This window comes from Vanessa atalanta, chromosome 22 (assembly GCF_905147765.1).
Source record: "Vanessa atalanta chromosome 22, ilVanAtal1.2, whole genome shotgun sequence".
NCBI lineage: Eukaryota > Metazoa > Arthropoda > Insecta > Lepidoptera > Nymphalidae > Vanessa > Vanessa atalanta.
This window is the reverse complement of record NC_061892.1, coordinates 2631444-2659284: the sequence shown is the minus strand read 5'-3', so window position 1 is coordinate 2659284 and position 27841 is coordinate 2631444. Positions and strand designations below refer to the sequence as shown.

At 32.5% G+C, this 27841-nt stretch overlaps 2 protein-coding genes across 2 annotated transcripts; both read right to left on the bottom strand.

The window, feature by feature from the left end:
• Nucleotides 1-48: 48 nt before the first annotated feature.
• On the bottom strand, nucleotides 49-2420 carry LOC125072747 (serine protease inhibitor 77Ba-like). The gene has a single exon (XM_047683428.1). It carries the CDS (start codon nucleotides 2075-2077, stop codon nucleotides 845-847), a length of 1233 nt encoding a protein of 410 aa, XP_047539384.1. The 5' UTR covers nucleotides 2078-2420; the 3' UTR covers nucleotides 49-844.
• A 2885-nt stretch (nucleotides 2421-5305) lies between these two features.
• LOC125072816 (ATP-dependent RNA helicase DHX30-like) lies at nucleotides 5306-27634 on the bottom strand. The gene is made up of 22 exons (XM_047683515.1): nucleotides 27435-27634; nucleotides 27059-27193; nucleotides 25830-26028; nucleotides 25311-25531; nucleotides 24891-24983; nucleotides 24205-24258; nucleotides 23420-23561; nucleotides 17541-17736; nucleotides 17005-17122; nucleotides 16056-16212; nucleotides 15086-15245; nucleotides 14187-14341; nucleotides 12779-12942; nucleotides 12027-12107; nucleotides 11556-11628; nucleotides 10937-11073; nucleotides 10104-10292; nucleotides 9394-9558; nucleotides 8578-8779; nucleotides 6956-7154; nucleotides 6025-6095; nucleotides 5306-5505 (listed from the first exon to the last, which is right to left on the bottom strand). The coding sequence occupies exons 1-22, from the start codon at nucleotides 27526-27528 to the stop codon at nucleotides 5307-5309; spliced, it is 3204 nt and encodes a 1067-aa protein (XP_047539471.1). The 5' UTR covers nucleotides 27529-27634; the 3' UTR covers nucleotide 5306.
• Between the last annotated feature and the right edge of the window lie 207 nt (nucleotides 27635-27841).

Here is a 27841-nt window from a genome sequence, read left to right as displayed (position 1 = left end):
AGTTTTGTATTTTTTTTTTATAATTTCGGTTTTTTAATTTTTTAACAATAAAAAAAAAAAACTTATCTAATTATGTTATTTCGACAGGTTCGTTTCAATTAGCTTAACATATGTATATGTGTTGAAGAATATAATAGCATTCAGAAATAGTTGTTTGTAAACTATTCTGCGGTTGCGAGTGACCTGTCGCGTGTAGACGGCACTTAATTCATGAATGAACTATTTTTAAACGAAACTTATCACTATGAACTGTCATCTAATACATTTTATAATGCTGTAATTTTATTGTTTAGAATTTATAATAACAAATTACGAGATTTGAATGTTTAGAGGTAAATGGATTTATATTATAAAAATATATACCCAGAAACACTTTTATTGTTAATTTGCTTACATAATTACATTGCAGTTCAATTGCAATTAAAGAAATATTACATTAAAGATGCATGGGTGCATTTGATACACACCGTTATGGGTAACTTCAATTTTAATATGTGAATACATAATGATCATGATTACTGATGTCTTTTAAATATTTTCCATAGAAGTCAGTTGGTTCAATTTTAATAGCATTATAGTTGGCTTATGAGTCAACTGTCGGCTGATTTTACAAAAGTAATATATATATACAGTTGTTCTATTTAGACAAATAAATAATTAATAAGTAAGAGATTCAACATATACTAATAAACATGTCATAATTAAAATATTTTTAATATTAATATAACATTGTAACATTGTATCAAAGTTATTTCATATTTATTGTCATCTTAATACAATATGAATGATAGCTTTGCACAGCTTGGCAATTCCCTTGAACTTAGTTAGAATGTACTTTATATGATCAATACAACGACGGAGTATGGTAGAAGCCACCAAACGCTATTGAATTAGTCACTTTTTCTATGATCAAGTAGCAGAATGGTCTGTTAGCTTCAAACCTTGTAATACCAATTCGATTGGAAAATTCTGCACTAGTTACCGCTGATGCAGTTGTTCCTTCTTCCGTTACTTCTATTTCTGCTTTATGTATAATTTTAGAAACATGAACGGGGACACGTGTCATCAATGGTAATCTTGCATTTCTTTGGTCAAATAAATCACTGATACCCATTTTTTTAAGGGAATCCATTAAGGTGAGACTCGACTCTATTTTAAATCTGGGTACAAATAAATCGACTTCGTCATCGGCATATTCTTCTACTGAAACTTTCAATTCCTCAAACACCACATCAAATGATATGTTTGCTAAATTATAAAACATTTGGTTTAATGACACACCTGTGTTTGGTAACATGATAAGCATAGACAAACGATTATATTGTCCATAAGGAATCTCGATCACACGAGCTTGCAATGAGTCGATATTAGCAAATGGGTATGTATGACGATTGTACATCATATTAACCTGACCCAATCTATTGCCTTGACTATCATAGAAGGTTTCAGGTTTTGTTAATGACGCATTGAACGGTACCGTCCATTGTCCTTTAAAGTACAATGCACTTATTAAAATTAAATTAGAATTATCCAAGTCACTGCTTTCCACCAGATTGGATATTCGACCCTTTGTCACAGTTGATATAGCGGCATTGATCAATTGTGATGTTACATTAGAATCTGTAAAATTAACACCTATCATTCTAGTATCATATTCTTTTGCTGCATTTTGGAAATCTATTAAAGGAAAACTCTCTCCATCGACAAATAAAGCATTGAACTTCTGCAGTTCCACTGTGGTTGTATTGACTTGGAGCCATTGAGCGATATTTTGATATTCTTTTCTCACAGCTGCTCTTCGTTTTGGAAATATTCGCAAGGCCTTACAGATTTGTTTTAGTGTTTCGCCGCTTGCACCTTCGGCTATCACAGCCAACACAGTCCACACCGTGATCGGTGAGATAATCAAATTTGTACCTTGAGGTTGCGATTGCGCCGTAAAATAAAGTAATTCCATGGAAAAATTTCCTATTTTTTCCGTCAACCCTGAATGAAGGTTTTTATTTATCACAACTGGTTTTTGACTACTACACAGAGTTAAAAAAATTAAACACAACAATATTATAGGATCACGCATGTTGATATATTTTTTTTAATTTACAACAATATTTTAAATTTATTCCTGTTACTATTTAATTAAAGCGGTCGTTATTTAGTTCGCGTAACTCATGTTAAAGGCATCACAAACGAGACTGGGCAATTGAAATTGACTTAACTTAAATGTACTTCGTCTGTGACTGTGTCCGCAGACGTCACGGTCAGCAATCGGCAACTGGGAAAACCCTATTTATAATTTAAACCGGTTCTCATTTTTCTGTTTGTTTGTTTATAAGAGACATACATTGATTTTAATGGTGTGAATTTGAATTTTATAGTGAAATAAGCAAGACAATATGAACAGTTGAAATAATTGAATTGAAAATTAAGTTTTTAACATTAAATTGCGACATTTTTGACATGTAAAACGTCAGTGTCAAAACAAATACAGAATTAGGACTCACATTTGTGTAAAGGAGTGAAGTAAGAACTTAAGAAGTATCTCATAATTACGGTTCTGAACTAGTTTCGTTGATGAAAAAGCGTAAAAAATTGATAATATTTTTTTTTATGTAATATGTAGTTTGATTACTATATTTAGACAAGATTTTTTTAACAATACAAATTATATATACATATTTTTTAAACGTTACTAATTAGAGCATTCTTTCAAATTAAATTCCCTATCTCCAACAGCGCCATTTATATTTCATCCAATTTGGGGGTCACTACAAATAATATACAATACACGTATAAGCAAATAGTATGTATACAATAATTTGTCCATAAATGATAATTAGCAAGTAAAACTATAATGTTTTATTGAATATTTATTTTAAATACAAAATAGATAATAGATATGTTTTGTTTTAATTAAACAATTGTAAAATTATAGTTATCGCTTCTACAAAAATACATAAAAATTACACAATAAACCTATACAATATTAGTAATACAAAAAAGCGTGTAAATTTTAAAATAATAACTATAACTAATTTCATTATGCATCACTATTTTCCTTATCAATGTGTGAACTTTATTGAAAAGTTTTAGCTAACGGCCATACGTTTGCACTTATTAATTATAAAATAAAAGCACACAATAAAGCAGATGAAACAGGTGAAAAATAAAATATACTTTAATCATCATTCTACAAGGACTTTGCTTTTGTCATTTTGTAAATTTTGACAAATCGTTCTTTTACAGAATAAGTTCGGAATGTAGATACTACCGAAGATTACCGTCAATTTTTTTTTAAATTTGTATTTATTTCTAAACTCTTTTCCAATACTCGAAGTATTAAGTTATGTGAAACAAATACTTTTTTTTATAATATTTTTTACCTGAAAGTAACGACATGTACTAGCTCTACGCTTTTTTAAGATCTATATAATATTGTGTTAATTCACGTTTTTTTTAAACAAAGTATTTGAATTAATGTTAAACCTCTACCTTAGTGATTTCAGAGAGTTTTGTTTGACGGAAATTAAGGGTTAATTTACTTTACGAGAAAAGATCTTAAGTATTCAAAATGCATTGATATTGAGATAGATTCATGTCATTTTGACGTTTCATTTTGTTGGTCTTGATAATATACGCACGCACGAAGTCAGTCGAGCGCTCTATTTTATTTCTTAATTGATATCATGTAGTGACAACAGAACCCGAATCGAATCGATAATAAATTAAAAAAAACGATACCAATAAATTATTCTAGTTTCTCTGAATTTTATTTCAATTGAATCATGTAGTATATTTTACTGTGATTTAATGCTATTATCGATATATTATTAAAACAAAAGAAGGAAATTGTAATTCTCACTTAACTTATCGCATAGTTCGCGGAATGTTGGTTTTTTTTTTAATTCAATTGTTATTAATTATTATTTATAGCCCGCGTTTTAGGGATTGGTTGTCAGGCATGAAAAGGTGGCCTTGGAGCTCAAGCTTGCTTCATACCAATATCATCAAATTCGGTTTAATCATTTGGCCTTGAAAGAGCAACAGACTTACAAACAGACATACTGAGTACAGATAAGTAACCACTTATAAAAAAATCGATTTTTTTTAGTCATAATCTCTTACTTCTTAGACTTGTTTTTTAATAAATAAGTAGGTATGGATATTGCTCGATCGTATTAAAAATGTACGTCAGGGTCGATTCTGATCTTCGTCATGGTTGCGACTCTTGTTTTAACTATAAGGTTTATTTAAAATAGGTAAGAATACTGGCAAATGGGCCAATTGATGGCATGACTTCATCGCCGCTCTAGGCACTGGTAAAAATATTAACCATTTCTTACATCGCCAATGCGCCTTTACCTTGTGCCTATAGTAATACTGGCTGACTCGTCCCTCAAACCGGAACAAAAGAATACTAAATATTGTTGATGGGGGTAGAATAAATGATAACTCGATGGCATTGCACTAAGTAATCTGAGCCGAGATGGCCCAGTGGTTAGAAGTTAGGACGCGTCTTAACCGATGATTCGTGTTCAAACCCAGGCAGGCAGGCGGTCAAGGAAAACATCGTGAGGAAACCTGCATGGGTTTACTTTCAACGAAATTCTGCCACATGTGTATCCAACAACCGGTATTGGAGCAGCGTAATGGAATATGCTCCAAACCTCCTCGAAGAGAGAGGAGGCCTTAGCCCAGTAATGGCAAATTTACAGGCTGTTACTGTATTGCACAAAGTCCTACCGACATGTAAGTTTTAGTTTTGTTTCTCGAAAATAACATAGTTTACCTTATACCTGAATTTTCTCTGATCGGATATTCCCATAACCTCTCATGGGGTTTTAAAAATACACTTGAGTTTGAGCTCACTCAAACTGCACAAATACAATCTTAGCCTGCTAAGTCGTTTGATAATGACCGAAATCAGCCAGTGGAACATCATTTTATTACCATAGATACCAGTAATTGTTTGCTCCAAATAAATAACTCTTATTATAATATTTTTTTCTCTTTAATGTTCAAAGGGATACTATTGCTGAAATTCAAATGTATTGAGCTGTACAATGTATAAATGTAAGTGTTTATGTCTATTGACGCTGTAAATAGTTTTAACCTCTTGGACCGTTATTGTCTATGGGCCAAAGTGTCCTTCAAATGCATAACACGCTTATTGCCAAAAAAATCGAACTAGCGGTATAAACATTGGATGTAATTCCAAAATTAGAATCTAATCTAGTAAATTGACTGCTTCGAAATGTTACTGGCTAGGGATTGAAAAAGAAAACAACTTTATTTTTTAAATATTTGGTTTATCTAATATCATCGGACGTTTGTACGTGCTCCTTGTCAGCTTCAACTAGTATTCTGCCCAATGTTTTGACGAGTCTAGTCTTGAATCTAGACGTGAGAGTAATATCGTCAAATTCAATGTTCCTGACGTCCCTCTCTATGTAGTATTGGAGTGTGGTTCGCAACATTTCCCTTGCTTTCAGTATTAACTCTGCTTGACTGTAAAATAAAACGATAAATTATAAATACAAATCCATAATTTCCCACAGCTAGGCTTAAGTCAGACCAGTGACTAGGACGCGTGAATCTTAACTCATTATAGCGGGTTCAAACTCAGGCAAGTACCACTGAATTTTCATGCGCTTAATTTGTGTTTATAATTCATCTCGTGCTCGGTGGTGAACGAAATTGTCGCGAGGAAACCTGCATGTGTATAATTTCAATAAAATTCTGCCACATGTGTATCCACCAACACGCATTAGAGATGCGTGGTGTAATAAGCTCCAAACATTTTCTTCAATGGGAGAGGAGGCTTTGGCTCATGAGTGGGGGACACTTACAGGCAGTTTTTTGTTGATTTTTTTTTGAGAAGGCTTTAAGCTTTGTGAAGTTATATGGTGCAAGCGGGATTGAACCCGATATCATTAACATGATAAGCACCAAGCTCCTGTTAAAAAAAAAACAACTAACTAAATACATCGCTCTTTAAGCCTTTCATAATATACACAGATAACAAACCCAGTAGGCATTTGAACTGCGAGCTTGTGTTTCGTGTGATATAACTCAGTTGTTTCACCATCGCTTCCTTCCTGTAATAAAAAAAATACTGATTAATTTAAACTATTTTAATTTCAAAGGAATTCTAGTCGCATTATAGTTTCAAGGCCGCGAGATTGTGCGTAATAATAGCTAGTTAATTTATCTGAAGTGGGCGTTGACTGTAATTTAATTATTATTATGGTAATTATAGAAGATAGGCTTGTAGAGTCACCTTTTCATTTAAAACTACTACGTTTGAAAAAAAATATATTCAAAAAATTGACATTCACATTTTCTTGGTGGTTTTGTGCAAGCCCGTCTGGGTAGGTAGCACCCACTCATCAGATATTCTACCGCCAAACAGCGGTACTCAGTATTGTTGTGTTCTGGTTTGAAGTGAGTGAGCCAGTGTAGCAGGCACAAGGGACGTAACATCTTAGTTCCCCAAGGTTGGTGGTGCATTGGTGATGTAAGGATTGGTTAATATTTCTTACAACGCTATTGTCTAAGGGCGGTGGTGACCACTTACCATCAGGTGGCCCATTTGCTCGTCCGCCTACCGATATAATAAAAAAAACACATATTAAAATCTTAAATTATTTATAGATATAGATAGATTATTGCACAACAAAAGAACAAAATCAAACTCATTTCAAGTTCAAATCATTTGTTAAATATGACTATACAATTTTTTATGCCCTATTACCATAATTTTCGCTCTATTTATAACGTAATTATTATTAATAATTAATAACGAACCATGAAGTCACCATATTTGTGCCAATGACGGGGAATTTTCCGTTACTAACTCCTAGTCCAATACTAGAGTTTAAAGTAATTTAAACAGTGTTGCCAGTCGAAAAACTATTGACCTATTATTTATAATTACTGATTTAGGTCATCAACATACCAAAATTTCCTGCTTTATATCACCCGTAGAAAACAGCAAGACCGCATGAGGTGATATCAAAGACGTTCTATAAACGACTAAAGCACGTCTTTCTATTGAATGGTAACCACCAAAGTAGGTTAGAAGTTGGGTATTGAGTTTGCTCTTTTTTATACCGTAGTTAACACTTTCGCTGCCTATGTGAGCCCTTTCGCCTTTACTGTAAATAGAGAGAAACAGTTAATTGTAGGTAATAGTTCTCCGTCCCAACATGGTACGGCTAAAATAAACATTCTTTTGCGTAGCTAGGTGGACAAGGGACCCGGTGCATAGAAAAAGAAACGGGCCCTCACTCCCTCTTTAACTTATATTGCGCTTCAAAATTATAGATAGGAATAAAAATAGGATACAGGATACATTGAGACGAACATTAGTAGGCTAAATCTACATGTCATCTCTATTCAAAGCTAAGGTTAGAGGGCCCCCTGAGCTCCGGGGCCCTGGTGCACTGCACCACCTGGCCCTACGATAGCTACGCCACTGAGTATATTATTACATCCATTATTTTAATATGAGATTTTGATATAAAATATATTTTCAATCAAAATGAATAATAGCGTTCATTTTTATTCAATACTGTAATTTGTGCAAAAAGTGCTTTTATCAAAATTAAAATATATTCATAAATCACAATACATATATTGATATTGATTGTATATGTATTTTTTTCTTCATGTAGTTAAGTGTACTTAATAAAATATATAGTAAAAAATTTTAAGCACGTTACTTCGCCGTTTAACGTGTCAAGATCAGCAATGGCGTAAGAACGTACTGATCAAAATTCCGGTCAATAGAATCGGTTTTATTAACCAGTATTGCTTTGAGATCAAAATAAATAAAAAGGCTCCTTATATGTATATAATTTAATAATGTACACTAAAGTAATTTTTTGAGATTACTTTCGACACAATATTGAGTTAATCTATGTATATATTTTTTTACAGTTATATCCAAAATATCTTTTAAGTCAAATTTTTAATAACGTTATCAAATCAAATCAAAATATACTTTATTCAAGTAGACTTTTAGAAGCACTTTTGAATCGTCATTTGATAAACTATTTAAAATAAAGCTACCACCGGTTCGGAATGTAGATTCTACCGAGAAGAACCGGCAAGAAACTCATAAGTTGCTCTTTTTAACATTTAAAAATACAGTCGTGTTAGTTAAATACATAATAGTTAAATATGTAATTAATACAGCAGAACCAATTTTTTTCGGGTTGATTACGATTTTTTTTTAATAAACGTAATCAGTATCAAAACCTTTATCAAAATCTGTCCGTATTGATTATTATTAAACTAGCGAAAATCCAGCAAATCCATTTAATAACAAAGAATATGATAAGTGCTTTAAAAATATTAAGGTACGTTTATTTTACAACCTTTTTTTAAATAGAAAAAAAAGCAGAGATACAGACATCATCAGAAAGCTACTTAGTTTTATACTATTTATAGAACATAGATTAAAACCTTTTTTCATCATTAATATTCAACGCACTATTGTTTTCTCTTTCTGGTAGTTGATTTTCTCTGTCTGTCTCTTTTCAGCAATGTGAATTTAGATGTATAAACAAATCATACCTTGTAAAAACACCGACACCGGTCATCAACTTCCCCTTCGTTTTGACGTGTTTCCTTGTAACCAATAGGGAGTTCGAACCGGATAGCAAAATGGCGGATGTGAGTTCGTCTATATCGGAAAAACGATTTAGCTCCGAGACCTCCATCGTTCGCTCGACTATTCCAGTTTTGAATAAATGTTCTAAGTGAAGGTTTGATATCGCTGGAAGAGATACAAGATTTCATTGTATTTGGTTTATTGGTACTTTGTAACAAGTAAATGGATAAATTATCTACTCTGTGGCATATTTTAATTATTCCGCATTCTTCAATAATAGTAAGACTTGATTAAATAAATTTCTTCTTTATCTAATTTAAATAACCTTTAGGTTATGGTGTTATACGAAGATTCGCGCGTTTAATATTCCCTATTATTATTTTAGGATACCTAGCTAGGTAACGATCATCTAACATTTATTTTACGAAAGGCCTAGTCAACCAAGCTTGAGCGCCCGGCTAGACTATTTACGCCATTTATTAACTTAACTTTTAAGACCGAAATTTTACGACCCACAAGTAATATTAATTGTAGATTTTTGTCTCGTATAAATGTTCATATTTTCTTATCAGACACACGGTCTTCTTTAATGGTACCTATATCAGTAAAACGACAAATCTTTATACATATATGTTTTCGTAATACTGGAGCGAAAATTTGGCCCAATTATTCCTAGAGGGCCAATTATGCTTATTTACACTGGCTCACTCACCATTGCTATCTGTCAAGAGAGAAACAGGTGGTATCTAGACTGACTTGGAAAATATATATTCACTCACATTTAACGTAATTAAGTCTGTCCTTCCGCAGTCCATATTTCTCACACCAACGATCCACAGCCTCCCAATCTTTCTCCTCCGACATCTGCTCGAATTCATCTTGTATCCAGTGCACTGCTGCGTGATCCGACGTCTGACTAAATGTGCGTTTAATATTGCGTATCTCTAAAACACGAGATAAATTCACATGAGAGTTACTTTTTAAATTTTTTATCTTTGGCATTTTTGAAGCAAAGAAATGGGGAATAGGGTCTTTATAATGTGACGTCATAATAACATCTCCGCTTATGTTGGTAAATTAATATACATTTAACAAAGATTAGACACACTGACGTTTTCAATTAGATGTTTCTAATTGAACGCCAACTTGAAATAATCGAGATGTGCATGAAAAGTCAATGAAAAGAAAAGTCAATGAAACATATGGTTCCGTAGTTATCGGATTCAGATCCAGGCAAGCACAACTGCGTTGTCATGTGCGTAAGCAGAATTTATGTTTATAATTCGTAATAATATAAATATAAATGGCATCGACAAGGACTTTAGTGTCCTATACATATATGTTCCTCGTGCCTGTAATTACTCTGTGTCTAGCGGCTCAGTCATTATATTACAAATTGTTAGCGGATGTAGAGGATTCTAGAACATAGTATACTACATCCTCTATTTTTGCTTCCAAATTTAAATCTTTAAACATACTTTCGTCATACCTTCTCGTCTCTCCGGCGAATTTCTAAACAGATCGACGTTATCGGAGCAATGCGTCGCTATATTGGCGGCGGGAACGACTCCGCCGACGATGGCGCCGTTGAGCACGCAGCGGCCGAGGCGCGGGTGCACCGTCATGCTGGATAACAGGACGCCTAAGCGCGTCATCTGTTCCGATTCTGTTAATGCACCTGAAAACAATGGCAAATATTTTTTTAACGATATAATTTCAATATGGCGGTATTATCTAAACTAATATCATGAACGGCCAAATCACTGAATCGAGTTTGATGAAATTTGGTACCAGGCAAGCTTAAATCCCAAATCAAATCAAATGTATTTTATTTAAGTAAACTTCACAATGAAGCGTTTTTAAATCCCAAGGCAGTATGCTACTTTTTAACATTGGACGACCCTAACTTTAACCAAAACCGCGAGCGAAGCAGCAAACAGCAACTAATTGTATCTAAATATGTACATTCATTTATAATCTATGATGTTAACACTAGATTCGTGGAAGAATGGCGTTTTGTCCAGAACTTTGGAAGTAAAATTAAAAGTAAAGTTAAGTGGTATAGTATCGTATTATAAATAAAGATATATTAATCAAAATCTGTTTGTAGTGCGTAATGTTTTTTTTTTTATGATATCGGTAGGCGGACGAGCATATGGGCCACCTAATGGTAAGTGGTCACCACCACCCACAGCCAAAGCCCTACCACCAAGTAAATGAAAAAGAGATATCCAGATACACTAGAATAGAGTATCTGAATTCCTTGTGTACAGTTAGAAAAAAAACGTAAAAATGATTACAAAATACAGGATATATAATTACCAAGTTCTATGAGATCGTTGACGGCGAACTGTATAGCTTGCTTGCTCGGCGGCTCCGGCAGTTGAGACAGGAAATTCTCAACTTTATCGTCTTGGGCGTAAGATTTACAATCCAGTACTGTTTGTTCTAACGGTATCCTGGAGATGGAAATTTCTAGAATTATTTTTTAAACCATATATTATTAACTAGCTACATGTTCCGATTTCGTATGGGGAAATAAGTAACAAAATACTGACTTCTGTACTAGCGCCATCTATCGGTTCCTCAAATATACGTAAAAAAATCGTCAAAGATTAGTTTTAGGAATTAAGTGTCACGAACACACGGAAAAATTATATTAATAAAGATATAATATACGCGCAATCTTTGTGACTTTGACCACTTTAAGTATAAAGGTTTATTAATATTAGGTAATAAAATTAATAATTAGTGGAGATGCTTTCCGTAGTTAATTAAACTTAAATTTTACTTATAGATCTTTGAAGAGTTTTTAGCCTGCGCGATTCAAAAGTGTAAAATATTTAATCAGCGCCATCTATCGGTACCCGGTAACATATGCACTTAAAAGGGGGAATGATTGTTTTCATCATAATTGATTGAGAAGTGAAAACATAATAACCTTAGAATCTCAGGAGTCGTGTGCGGAATGAGTTCTTCTTCCTTGTCCTTCGTGTACATTCTGTAGCAATGTCCTGTTTACGATAACACAATCAATTGATAATGTTTTCAAGTTAAAAAATCGTTATTTATTTATTTTAATCTTCTCTCTAACTTAGTTGCCTACTTAATTTGGGAGAAGTAGGAGACTGCCACATGGGCCAACCGGTGGTGAGTGGTACCACCATCGTCCATAGATATTGAGGCACTGTATGAAATTTTAACCAACAACATTGGGAACTGAGATATTATGTCTTTTTGCCTACAATTACAGCGGCTCACTAGCCCCTCACACCGGAACCCAACAATACTGGATACTGCTGCTCGGCGGTCGAATATCTTACGAGTGGGCGGTACCTGCCCGGGCGGACTCGCACGCAGCCTCACGATGAGTGAACGAACGAGAGCATATAAAACAAGTAAGGCATCTCACCCGCGCGCACGCGGCCCGCGCGGCCCGCGCGCTGCGCCGCGCCCGCGCGCGACACCCACACCGCCTCCAGGCTCGCCGCGCCTGCGCACACACGCACACACACTGACAATTTTGTATTGTTACTATATAAAATATATATACTTCACGACGAAGACGATGGTATCACTATCGCAAACGCTCCCTTCGTAGCGTAAACCCTCCACACTACACATCTACAGCGGCGGAAATGAAGTCCCAGATTTAAACGTCAAATAAACAGTGCTACCAGCAGAAGCGCTCCCCACCTCACCGACTACGTTCTGAGCCTAGGTGCGATTTGATAGGAGACACCCTGAGAGGACTAATACTTTAAGACTGAGTCTAGTGCTCGCCCCCAAGCCCGGTGACGCTGTAAAGGCCAGTAAAACGACACAGACACAAGAATAGGCTAACGGACATTCCGCTCGTTGGTTTGTTACAGAACGGTAGCTTTGGACTTTTTGAGTGGTTACAATTTTAACTTGGGTTGGTATAATTCTTACAGAACCGTAATTAGCTTGAATTCTTTGTTTACATAAGTGATTAATGTTTTATTTTGATATTAAAGTTTTATCATTAAATGAGACCCTAAGTTTGTATTTTTGAATTATTATTCAATGCTTAATAAAGTGTGAGAATATTGATTTTTTGTAACAAACTCTGCTTCGGCATCCTAAATATATTATATACTAAATAAAAAAAATATATATACAAAATTTTCTTTTTAACAGTACCTGTGCCTTCCTTGATTCGGTTCTCCTTATGAGCGCCGCTGTCTATGACGTGGACGACGTCCGGTATAGTGATTGACGTTTCAGCAATATTCGTCGCCAGTACGATTTTACGAACACCGGGGGATGGTTTCGCGAACATTTTCGTTTGGTCCGATGTCGATAATCTGTTGTAGGGTGAGAAAAAATTTACTTAGGGAATAAGTAAAGTATGGTTTGCAAAAAAAATAATACTCATAGATTTTTTTTTTCTTCTCAGTAAGTAAAAAAATATCGTACAACGGCAATTATAACAGATTTCTAAGGTAGATAGCACAAAATGACAATTAAATTAATAAACTCTTTTTTTTTTAATTCAGTTATTAAATACGAATAATAATGTTAATAATACTAATTATACGCTAGAAATATAAGATTAATCGTATAATCCTCAAATGCCTAAATTTGAGATGATAGACAAACAGAAGTAAAATAAATTTGCATCAGATACGTGCCACTCAAAAGCGCAAATGATAAGGCGCAATGAAATTCAAAGTTGAACCCTAAAATTTTACAATGTCAAAAAAATTTTTCCTTAAACAACAAAAAATATAATAAAACTTGAATTATTTAATAGGAATTCATATTATAACGCAACGATGTACTCGAAGAATAGAAATATAACATGTAAAAATTACATATAATTATGAAATTAAAAAGTCTGTCATCCGACTAGTAAACTTAAAATTACCTATAGTAGCGGCACGCTATGATGGCCGTTTTGACGTTTGCCCGCTCATGAAGTTTCGTATTTAATAAATAATTACATCAAAGGAGCAAATTGTTGTTCTTTATTGTCAATAGTGACGTGCAGTTAGTCATAAAATTTATCGAATGTGATTTCTAAACTACAAATATTAGGGTACCGCGAAGATAACTTTTAACTATTAAATTAATAAAGGACGATTATAAAATAAATGTGAAAATAGATAATATTTTAGAAAATGATCTTATAATTAATGTGAGTGACGATAGCAGTGAGAGTGAAAGCAGCAGTATGGACGACTCCGATTAAATATAGCCACTAGTGTTTTTGGTTTGTTGATGTTGTTGATGTTGTTTCTTGTATATAATGTGTTTATAAAGTTATTCATTCTAATTCCAATTTTTGATTTAAATTGATTTCGTTCGAATATATTAAAAATTATTCATAAATTTATTATTTTATATTGTTTTTATTAAACCTTTTTAATCAGATACTACTTGCAACAAAAACTTGAATTAAATTACTTGCAAAAAAAAAAAGATTTGAATATATTATATCGATAATAAATTTACATTTCACATCACTTTTTAAATGTGTCAAAACGGCCATCGTATCTTGCCGCTAGTATAAAGAGTTCGTTTGTAACACTATAAATGATTAACTCACCTAGAATGCACTGGCAACACCATGTGTAACGGGGAGTTCCTATATAAATTATCTAACAATTGTTTCGTCTGTTTTATTTCCGCCCATCCAGGTAGAAATACTAGAATAGCACCTTCTGACTGAGTTTTATCAACCGCATTAATTACATCGACTATCTGTAAAATTAAATATTCAATTTATTAAGATACTAGACGTCGCTTGCGGCTTCACTCGCGTTTTAGGGTCGTCACGTGTTAGGCAAATAAACTAGTCTAAGTTCTTCTTTGGTTGGTTCAGTGGTTTGGCCTTGAAAAAGTAACTGAGAAATACATACATACAGACCCACAGAGTATAGATAGGCTAGCGAATGATTCATTGGCAATACAGAATTATTGACCAAGACCAACATAGTAATCTAAAATTTGGCACCCAATGTCTTATAGACTCAGTAAACTGACCGACTCACTCAATTTTTAAATCAAAACATTATCGGGGACGAGATGATAAAAAATTTATTTACAAAATTTATTATATATATATATATATACCAACAAAAGTAGTATATACCTACTAATTTTATTTTTATTATTTGTTTTTTTAAATTTCTTTTAAAATTTAAATACAAATGAAGATACTATTGCTATTATAAAAATTATACATAAGTAAACACAATAATTATATCCTTTCAATATATAATACATACACTATATATTGCCAACAACAGTGCATGATTAAAATTTTAAATATACACGAAGCTGTCGATAATATTGAATTATATAAAGGAAGCAAATCATTAAATTAATTAATTAAAAACCTTGAGAACTAAGATGTTATATCCCTTGTATCTGAAATTTAACAGCCTGACATAAATGTTAAGAAATATTTTGCAAGCATCGTAATAAGTTTAAATTTTCGTTCACCTCTACACAATCGATTTGCGGTTTTCCATCGGGTTTCGTACAATTCTCCTGGGTCCAGGAGAGATTTAAATTAAATTTCTTTTGTATATCTTCCAAGTTCGATATTTCCACTGGATACGTTTTCCCTGGCACTTCTATAATAGGACAATCGTTGAAATAACTAGAATTATACAAGAAAAACACAACTTTAAATAAATCAATGATAAATAAAAATAAAAAATAAAAATACATATTCAAGTAGAGTCTTACGAGCACTTTTGAATCCTATAAATAAAATTAACTTTTTGTCAGTTGCCTTTGAACGTAAATGTATAAAAGAAAATTCTTATATACATTTGAATACCGTAAATTATTAAGGTTTTTTTTTAACGATATACCGTACATCATAAATATAGTAACGTTCAATGACATTCAGTCGAATCATTCATCGAATATATTCGCTGCGAATGAACGAAGTCAAAATCCAAAATAAACGTTTCGTTCATAGGTGAATAATTATAGGAAAATCTTATATTATGGTATTAAACAATTCTAAATACTATATTAAATAGATTTAACAATATTTTTAGCTTCAATAATTGAAGCATTTAAGTAAAATAAGCTAAAAACTTGTACAATCAACAAATGCCGTTATTTCTTTTACTAATATACACTTTTATCAACAAGAGCTGAATAGGCCCAGTGGTTAGAACACGTATTTTATTGCGGGTTCTAGCCCGCGTAAAACCTACAGCATTTTCATATGCTTAATCCGTATTTATAATAATTAATGTCGTGGTCGCTTGTGAAGGAAATCATAGCGAGGAAAGCATTGCAGCTGTGGTAAAAGCTCGTCAAACGAAGAGGAGGACTTAGCCTCCTTGGCCTTAACCCAGCAGTGGTATATTCACAGTTACTTTACTTTTATGCTTATACCAAAAATAACATATAAATATCAAAGAGCAACAAATCAAGAAATATATATATATACTTAGTGAAAACAGCAGTGTCCAAAGTAGCGCTCATGACAATAATCTTCAATTTTGGATTAATTTTCAACGCTCGCTTCAACAGTAGAAGAGTAACGTCTGTATTCACATCTCTCTCATGGGCTTCGTCGATGAAGACGTGTGAGCATCCTTCTAGACCTGCAATATAGCGAGAAGTACAGTCAGCGTGACATTTTCCCGGTGATAGGACCTTTGGCGGCCCAGCTGAGAGGGACCATCAAACAATCAAACCAAAATATTCTTTAATCAAGTGGGCGCCATAAAAGCACTTTTGAAACATCATATAACAATTTTGTATTAAATGTAAAGCTGCCGAGAAGAACCAGGAAGAAACTCAGTATGTACTTTTAAAACAACAAATAAAAACTATCCTTCTTTGAATTAAAAAAAAATATATCAAATCTTGTATTGGGTAATAGGGCTTATTTATTTTCGATATGAGCATTATTTTTTTTAATAGGCAAAGTTAAAAATAATAGTAGTGTCTTTTACACTTTTTAACGATATACCGCACTGCTTATATAGTTAGTTGTTGTCTTCTGGTTTAAATAGTGACCGAGTTAATAGTAACTCCTGGACTATTAATTACATCTTAGATTTATTTATTGAAAAGTTACACCATCAACTTGTCACTAAGCATTTAAAATTAATATCTGATGTGGGTAACATTCAAAGTAATACGTCTTTAAAGGTTTAAGCAACATTGAATTTCGAGATACCAGCATCTCATCTATGAATTGGCGTATAACTCCCTACAGTGGTCATATTAGGAGATGGTGATCCTTTACCATAAGTAAGCCCATAAATTGGATATCTAATTTTCCAAAGAGAAAAAAAACAATTGTGTTTCTCAACCCAAGCCGAAGTCATTTTTCTTTTGAAAAATAAATGATAAACTGCTTTTATTATGCTGACAACATTCACGCCTACCTGGATTTAGTTGTAACCTCCGTAATAAGACTCCAGACGTACAATAAAGTATCGCCCCACCCGGAGGCCTCGGTAACTTGGAATGGAGTCGCACTTGGTACCCGATGGATTCACCGACCTGGGACGCATAAACAAAACAAATTATTTATTTACTTGTATTGCCAAAATGAAATAAAACGATTGAACTAAATATATGTACATAAAAGTTCTAAAGCGATTTGCCGCGCGTTTTTCCGGCTAGGGAAATCAAAATTCTTGGCTTTTCTCTACTATACAATGTAACGTATGTATTATACATATAAAACTTCCTCTTGATTCACTCCGTTTATTGATGGAAACCGCAATAAAATCAGTTGCGTATTAAATGATCTAACTATACAGACAGCGGCAAATGACTTTGTTTTATACTATGTACAGATTTAAATTTTAAATTTAAAAATATATTTTATGAGGATTATTCTATAAGAATTTTCGAATCGTTACCTTTAAAAAAACAGTAAGGCTGTTACAATTAATCTACGAATACAAGATCTCACTTGTTCTCCAAGTTCATCGGCAACCCTCTGGGCTAAACCAATAGCAGCAACACGACGCGGTTCCGATACGATAGCGGCAGTATCGACGCCGCAGTGACGTAGAATCGCTGCGGGCGCACGAGTCGACTTCCCGCATCCCGCGGCCCCAACGATCACTGTTACACGGGACTTTTCTATCGTTGATGATATTTCTTCTCTGAAATTTATGACATTTTGATATATTTTATATAAATTACATCTTAACAACATTCAACTATCGGTAGAAAATTGGCTTCACGTCTTCTCATTAAGGATCTTCGCCATGCTGTGGGAATGGGTGGCTGTGAGAAATAACAGTCACAAGATATGATTGTCATTTCTTCGAATTATTTTTGCAAATTAATTAATTTTACTTCTAGACGGTACGTTGTATTAAAATTTTGTATATTTACCTCTACTATCTGTTTAGTTACCTCTATAATAACAAAGCGAATATTTATGTACCTTTATAAAAATCATCTGCTGTCTATAACATCGTTTAAAATTAAATTAAAGACTTGTCCGTAAAATCCTAATGAACACAGAAATAAAATAATAAAGCCTTGTTGCCTAATTATTTATAAACATATAAATAATTAATAACTATTTCTCGAAAAATTATATTAAGTGTCTTGAACAAAGTTTCCTGTGGTTTTAGATGATCGACTTGTAATTAAATTATTTGACCTTTCGGAAACCGGACCTCAAAGTTTATATTAATTAATTATATATTCCAAATTATAATATTTATTAAAAATATATTATAGTAATTTTTTACCTGTTATAGTGAACTGTAATTTTTTTAAAGATTAATATTAAGTATATAATTTTAGTCTTTCAATAGTTTTTATTTACATAAGAATTATTAACATTAAGACCTTAACTATATAATCATAACCGCGTGGAATGTTGGCAAGAATGCTAGCAAGATTTCCTCGTTGAATCGCAATTCCGATCTTCTGGACAAAAAACTAACCACCCCTCCTGTCACCAGTAGAGGCAATAAGGCCAGGGCCAGACCGTAGGTTTAGGAGGCCCTGGGCTAACACTACTTTTGGTACCCACCTAAGAGATATCTGAACATAGACTTGAATTAAATAGGTTTGATTAACTGCAGGACTCGCAGGACTGCAAACCATACGATCTGTTTAGTTTAATAAAGTTATGGTTTTATGATCAGTCTATTTTTGACTTTGACTTGACTTAGCTGGGGCCCCCTTGAATCCACGGGGCCCTGGACTGAAGCCCAAAAAGCCATATGGTAGATCCGGCCCTGAATAAGGCAAGGTGTTATACTTTTAATAAAGCTTTTTGCACTACTACTCCAAGGTCCAAGTGTTTCAACAGCAAAGGATTTATCCAATCTTGTTTTTTGTAGAATGAGTTCAGATATATCATACTTGTACACGATATAACTTCTGATATAAAATAAAGCATACTAATTATGCCATTCTGAGGCTTGGCGTTAAAAAGGCTTATATCATTACAACTCTCGCCTTTGGTCATCAGAATAGGAACAATGAACCGACATTGCTTGCTTTATACAACATAAGCCTTTTTAAGCTTATGCCGTTTTAATATTAACAAATGTATTGCGTTTTAAATGTTTTGGAAAATGGCAAACTGTGATTTACATTTTACTTAAAAATGTACATTTAAGTACCAGACCACAGAATTAATCGTAACTCTTTGATAAGTATATTAGTATTTACGAAAATAATTTAGGATAATATGTACAGGTGTTCCTAAATTCAACAAAAATTAAGTTAAATATATAATAAAAAAAAAAAAGCTGTTATTGTATTTTAAAAAGCATGGTTCGTTTAGAGAAAAAAGTCTAGCTGATATTTTTCTTAGAAATATTTTCATTTTTAAGTCATGGCAACAAGCGACACTTAATAAACATGTTTTGCATCTAGATAAGCAATTAAAAATAAATATAATTTTTTTTTAGGTCATACAAGTAGATCCATAGAATTAAAATATTTTTCCTCTTCCTATAGGGAAAACGCGTGACAAAACCATTACAATACTATATTGTGATTCTATTAATCATTACATGGCAACATTTAATGAAACCGGGAAGAACCGGGCCCGTAATAAACACGTGTTTTGATTAAAACCATAAAGATCTCTTTGTAGTAATATTAAGCAGAGTCCATACAGCTTATATAAAAAAATAAACATTTAATTTAATAACTTCAGGAAATATTCTCTTGAGGTATAAACCATTTTTTTATCTGTAGTAAATAAAAAACGCTATGGCACCAAATGTACCTATTTGTGGAAAATGAGATAAAATTATTTTTTTAAATGTACTTTTTTAATGATTATAATGCGAATTACTTTAATTGATAACAATATTAAATATTTATGAATATTCATTAAACTTCAGCTTTAGCCCAGTTGGGATATTCAGTTAGTTAATCACAACGTAGTACGTAATAATTTAAGTTTACTATTTCTATTGACTTCCAGGCAGGAGACATAACATAGATATATAATTGTATTTAATTAACATGACTGTATTTTTAGATGTTGAAAAAGAGTAACTACTGATTTTCTTGCCGGTTCTTCTCTGTAGAATCTACATTCCGCACCGGTGGTATCTTTACTTTAAATAGTTAGTTAAATGACGATTCAAAAATGCTTGTAAATGCCTACTTGAACAAAGTATATTTTGATTTTGTAATATAAAGGTTTATTTATGTAATTCAATGAACATGTAAATATTATTAATGATTTATTTAAAATTCTATTTTTGAATAATCAGTGGGGATGCTTCCCATTGTTGATTAAACTTCATCATTTATGACGTTTCAAAAGTGCTTGTAAAAGACTACTTGAATAAAGTATAAATTGATTTTTGTTTCATTTTTACAGGCAATTTTCTAGTGTGGATAAAGTATAAGCACCATATAGACCATAATAAAGTGCCAATCAATAATTAAACTTACAACACAAATAACAATATATATAAAAAAAAAAGTATAAGGTTAAATTCCAAATGTAAAATCACTCAAATCCTGTTTATTTTTGAACTAGAGTCTTAAAATAAGTAAATGAAGATACGTGCATTCCGACTTCCGTAATACGGAACAGTATTGCCCTTGAGAACGTAGTCGGTATGGAATCCGTACCGTCTAAGCGAGTCGCGATTTCACTGCGAAAGCGTACGCGTTTCGCGTCGGATGACGTCAAGTTTATTCGTTCGACGTCACGGCAGCCAACGTCATAGAAAGTGAAACACGTTACGATTAACTCTCACTTTCGTTACTAGAAACTCGAAGATAATCTAGAATGGTTTTAAATCGAAATTTCATTGAGCGATGAAAGTAAAATTTGTATGAGAGGAAAGTTTGTGACGAATGCGTTCACTTTAAATTTGTAGAAACATCTTCCAAAAATATATATTATTTTGTAAACAGATTTTGATCTCGATTCTCAAGAGGGTCTCTTAATAAGAGAATATTTAACTATTTAATATTAAAATCGTTAATTTTAAGGTTTGGTTTTCGAAATAATGTAAGGAAATTCTATAATCGCAAGTGTGAAAGTAGTTTATCTGATCTAGTTAATTTTATAGTGACATAGATAACAATATTCAGGTCAATACGTAACACTTATAAAGGTCACTGTAACCTTGTATACCGTATTCCCGTCCTCGTTACTGGACTCGACCTACAATATCGACCTTGGCCGCCTCGAGCGACCTCGGGGTGACCTTATTGTGTACATCAACCGATTGTGTTGACCCCTATACATCGTTCGCAAGACTGGTAACTTTGTTTTGACATGTTTGTGCAAAAAAACATATCGACGTTTCAAAGGCAATCCTTCATAAGCGACACAGATAACTAAAATGAATTATAATATAAATCCTTAGTATGTTCATCTTTTTTTTTTAAATTAATTTATTTTATAATTAATTAATTTAATCTTAGTATCAATAGGCATTCAATTCAATTCTTAACATATCAGTTTAAATTGTTATAATAGACAAAAATTACAAAATTATAAAAATTAACACATTTTTCACTTTTTTCAGATAAATTTATCTTTATATTTTTTTAGGTAGTAGCTGGGTAGACGGGCAAAGGGGCTACCTGATGGTAAGACCAATACACAACCAAATTCGAGAGCTAATACGTTGTCCCCTGTGCGTTACTCATTCAAACCGAAACACTATCGGAGCCGTCTCAAGCTATGCTGGGACCCTTGGGCACCCATGAATTTGGGGCCCTTTTGGTAGATATCAACTAACATGTACAAATAATTTGCTTATAGCCAGGCCATAAGTCTAGTTTCAAATAAACGGTGCGGTAATTTTCGTAAATTCGTAGGAACATATAATTATATATTTATATTAATATTTATATATATATCTTTCATGAAGAGCACGTTTATAGCTTTCTACTTTTAATATCGACTATCGTCACTAGCCTTTTGATAAATATTTTAGTTATTTCTTACACATATGACAATTTCTAAAATATATATATATATAGTCTACTAAAACTACGCTATAAAGAGTTTATGATAAATATATCTTTATTTATAATACAACACTGCACTGAACTACTTCCTTCCACTTTAATTTTACTTGCAAGACCATAGTAAATATCATAGATTAATCAAGCTCTCGACCAATGATATCGCCTCAACTTACGGTGTGTTAAGTTAAGTGTTGTTTGTTCGGCTTTTTTCCTATTATAGTTAGGATGGAGTGTAAATATTCCTGTTTGGCGGTGGAATATCTGATGAATGGATGGTACCTACCCAGACGGGCTTGCACAGAGCCCTACCAAGAAGTTATAAGGTTATATTAACACTAATGAATGGTACTTTTTTAATTTACTTTAAATACATTCGTTGTTCCCTTAGAGATTAATAATTTATATTCAAACGAAGTACGTATGTCCATTTCGAATTTTGGCCTTCGATCACCATGGAATGTATGAATACATTTTTATTCTAATTACTAATTTGTAAATGGAATAATCATGGTATGGGCACGTTTTGCGGAGGAATGAGGACCATGTTGTGAGGAGTGTCTTGGGCATGAACGTGGATGGATATAGAGGTAGGGGATGACCAAGAAACGATGGATGGATTGTGTGAAAGATGATATAGTTAGAAAGAAAGTTACTTGTGAAACGTCCGACAGAGAAGTATGGAAGAAGAAGACATGCTACGCCGACCCCAAGTAAAAATTGGAATAAGGGCAGGAGGATACTGATGATGAATAAGTAATGGGTACTTATTTTTCTTTTAATCATGTTAAAACGTTTCTTAAAAAGGCCTTTCATGTGTGACACTTATGAACTTTGTACTATAAAAATAAGATATCGTAGGACACCCGGTTTGACAAAGTACCTTTCGCTGAATGTTATGTATCTTTAAATAACAGACAGTGCTATAAATATGCAGGACATATTATTTTACACGACCGGAAAGAGTTCAGTCATTAACACAAGACTAAAGCTTTACGTGCGCACCGAGGCACGGGAGTGTACACAATTCCTACTTCCACACTACGGGCTGTTACTGAGAATATTTCAATGGCAAAACCTTTTTTATCGACCCGACCTGGGGTTTTGAACCTAGGAACTTAGTATCTGCGGCTTTATATCTAGTTTTTTTTTTCACACAGTGGAAACCTTTAGTTAGGTACTCGGACTCCAAGGGAGGGGGGGGGCGGTCTTGTTATGGGTATATCTAGCCACTAGACCAACGACACAGGCAATACATACATATATGTATATACTATTTTAATTGTAAAGTATACCAAATTAACCTTTACTTGTTTTTATTTATTTAAAGTCAATTTAACAAGTGAAATCGTAAAAAAATGTACTTACGCGTATGCATCTATCGGTAGTTGCGTTAATTTCTCATCGTAATTTATGAATGTCTGTTTGAGTGTTCGCTCGCGTCTCTCCATCGCTGACTGTATATACTCTATTTGCTTGCCGAATACCGGATGGATCGGGGGTTTTAAATCTGTGACATATATTGCATAAAGTAAAGTTACAGTTTGTAAATGTCTCATTGAGCTAAAGCCTCTTCTCTTTTTTTGAAGAATGTTTGGAGATGATTGGACTCAGCTATTTTATGCACTACTTACAGTTTATGATTAATATATATTTATTTATAACACAACACTATTACACATAACTTATTTCCACTTTAATTTTACTTGAAAAATTCCGATAAAAGTTTCGTCGACGTTCAGAACGCAATTTTTTTCGCAAATCGATAGAGACGGATTAATCAAGCTCTCGACCAATGATATCGCGTCAATTTGCTGTCAAATGTTTTTTATTCGGCTTCTCTCCTCTTATGGTTGGAATAAATATGTAATCGTATTAAAAATAATATTAAATTTATTTATTTAGTCATCGAAATCTGTCCATCAGTTTATTAGACTTTTAAAAGTAATACACTTTTTGTAATGACTATTCTATTGGCACTCCTCTTATTTCTGTTTAACTAACGACCAATACAAAAAGGATGCGCAAAATCTGACTTATCAATCTGTCTAAATACTGAATGTCTATTGGTCGCTTGTTACGTCATCAGTTTCGATCGACCAATGGTGGTTCAATTTTACCCTACTTGAATAAAGAATATACTGATTGTATACCCGTTAGACTGTCGAATTTATCGTCTTCATTTTCCATTATTTCTTCCGAACAATCTGTAAAAAAATACTATTTTCAAATATGGAATCAATTCTACGTAATTTAAATTAAATTATATTTTAATGAAATATTAAGTAACACAATACTTAGGGAAACTTCGGCTATTTTTGGGGTATACATTTTTTAACGTTTTTTTTTTTAACAATAGCTTTGTTAAAACACAGGCACAGGACACAGGAGGCACGGCTTTTATATTTGTGACTGCATATTTATTAGTACGCGCTACTATCCAGATCACGTTAACGATGTATCCAATGTTGACATTGCTCGATAGCTCTATAAGCTAGATACTAGACCCGAGTCTACAGCCCTATAAGCTACATACTAGACCCGAGTCTATAGCCTTATAAGCTAGAAATTAGACCCCATCTTAAACATTATAAGCACCCGGGTGTAAGCAGTGTTCCAGTGATGTTTTGACCCCTCAAATATATTTTATTAGTTCAAGTCTTGACCATCATCGAGGCGCCGCCTAAAGCGCGATCCCCTGCACCCTTGATTAAGACGGGACTACACTAGACCAATGCAGTCAAAGTAGGTAAAAAATCAGTATGGTGCACTTGTGGAGCTCTTGTTTTTATACTTAATATATCTCCGCAAATAGTAAATATTTCAACGTTATATTCACCTTGATCATCTATTGTTGAATCTTTCTTGAAAACAGATGCCATATTTAATAATTTTCGTTGTGCTTCATTGAATGTCGCTTCATATATACTTTCTGGAATACAAAACATTTCAGTAAACGTTAGAGAAATTCGTTCCATTTCCGTGCTTTGTGACACTAACCTATACTAATATTATGAATGCAAAATTAGCTCTATCCCTCTGTCTGTCTGCGCTTTCATTGCTAAACCACTGTACTGAACATAATGAAATTTGATATAAAGCAAGCTTGAACTCTAAGGAAGGACATAGGCTACTTTTAATGATTCACACCTAAATAAAAACATAAACACGCGAGCGAAGACGCAAGCGACAACTATTTTTAGATACATTACAAAACATTGTCGTATAAATTAGACAGTATAACATTGCAAATTCTTACTTATTTCAGTTTCATAATCATTCCATATCTTGTTAATTCTTTCTATAGAATTATCACTTATAGTTATATGTAAATCTTTGTTCAATGTGCTTTGTATTTCTTTTATCACAGTTTTATCATAAATGGGACATCCTCTGTCGTCAATTCGTTTGTTTTTATACAGCCAATGCACCGCTTGTGTTGCAGCCTTTTCAGCTGCTTTCCTCTTTGATATAGCAGTACTAAAAAATACAAACATATTAATTAAACTGATACTAAGTTGAGACATACAATTGTTTATAACTAGTTTGAAGATATCTATCAATCTATTTAGAATTCTAAATTCGAATTATTATTTTTTAATATTTATTTAAATAATCTGTCCTTCTTTTGTTATCTTTGGAATTGGATTGTGAGCATTAAAAAATCGAAATAGCGAGTTTATATTCTATTTGATTAATAAAATAAGTACTAAAAAAATATACCTGAAATGGCAATTATATAAGTGAGAACCGAACATAAGATTAATTTTAAACAAACCTTTCAAATTTCATTTTCTCTGGCCATATAAAACTGTATGTACAAGTCCAATCACTCTGAATATTCTTTTTCTTTCCACCCTTCGGAGCGACTACTGGTTGCTTATAATGTATGTCGAATATCTTTTGTGGAGTTTTTGATAGCAATTCGTTGAGTGTTACCCGTGGCTGTTTAAATATTTCATTGATTTTACTCAGCTCTGTAAACAGAAAAATATGAATTTAGCATTATAGTTGTCAACTAATTTTAAGCCTTACTTAGTAGCAATTAGGTTTGAAATTAAACCTCATTGTAGAACATTAAATTGAATTCTTATTATAATGGCTTCTAGCTGTGTTGACAGTGCACAAATAATTTCACAAATGTGACATCAGAGACAGAGACATCAATCCTATGTGATTGGGTCGATTGTAAATAAAATAGCAATTAAGTTTTGAAAACAATATAACAGTAGAAGTTTAATAATCATTGTAGTATATTTATAATTTAGCAAGATTTGAATAAGTCACAGTTGAGCGTATTTTGTGCTTTGATCTTCTATATTTAAGACTAATTTATATTACACCTAGTTTTTTATGTATATGCATACACTACTCTACTATTAGTTACAAAAGAAATTACGAATATTGATGGCTAAGATTTTGTAAATCAAGAAAGGATATATATAGAAAATCTTGTCCTATATAACAATTTTAGACAAGTTTAGAGATCACAGTTGGCAATTATATTGAGGTTGTATATGTGAGTAAATTTTAAATGTATAAAGTTGGCAACATTCTTATTCTTGAAAACTAAGCACAGTTTAGTACAATAATATATTCATTTTAAATTTTAAATAATACTTACTAATTATAGCAAGTTATCATTTACATAAAAATAAATTGCAATGTAATGTGCATTGAGAGGAAATGTTGATTAAGCATATAGGATCTTAGATTTCATCAGGCATATTTACAGTGGATAGAGTAGTTAACCCTTACAGGACTAATATATATGGTGACCACTAAACATAAGATGGTATATTTGATTACCTTTATTTTTAAAATAAAAGAGGCCAGTTGATTGGAAGACAAGATTGACCTATGTGTGTAAAATTTTGAAAGACAATTCTTGTTCTAGGGATAGATTATCCTTGCCAGGAAAAATTCCTACAAAGCTGGCTGCCAGATTGATCTTCAATATTTTTGGTAACAATAATAGTTTATCATATTAGAAAATAAAAAAAATACCTATTTCTTTATTTGAATCTTTAAAGATGTCTTCTATTAATTTCTTTGAATAATGTCTAACAGAATATGATGCAGGTAACTCAGCATTTCTATTTAAATTACTAAAATATTCATTGAGTAATTTATTATTTGTTCCTGAAAAAATTAAAATAATTATTAGTTAAATTATACATAGCATTCATGGTCTTTTATGACTATACCTGTATTATATAAGTTAAATAAATATATAAAGATAAAATCAACCTGTCATTAAGTATAACAATATTTATATACATTATACAAATATGTATATTATACGGGTTTTGATGTTCGCTTTGGCAGAATCGAATTTGTCTTTACCACACTACTTTTTTTTTATATACTGTAATATACAAACCGCATAGAGATTTAAAGTGCTGGAGCTTGTAACAGCTGTGTTCCGATACTAATAATCTATAAGCATTGCATCTCGCAAATTTTCTTAAAAACATTTTCGATTATTTTAATACTTTAGAAACATAACCTATTCTTCCAAATAAATAAACTATTGCCAAAACAATTTCTTTACATAGTATTCTTATAATTCTTAATAATTCAGTTATTATATTTTAGTTTTTAAATATTTCCTACTTTTAAATGAATAAGAATAATTATTGTCGGCAAAAAGCGTGATAATGACAATATTGTCAAATTATAATTGTCATTTGTCAGTTGCTATTTGCCTGTAAAGAACAGACCCGATCGGATACTTACGGAAGCAAAAGGTAATAGGTAATATATTATATAGCTTCAGAAAAATACGCA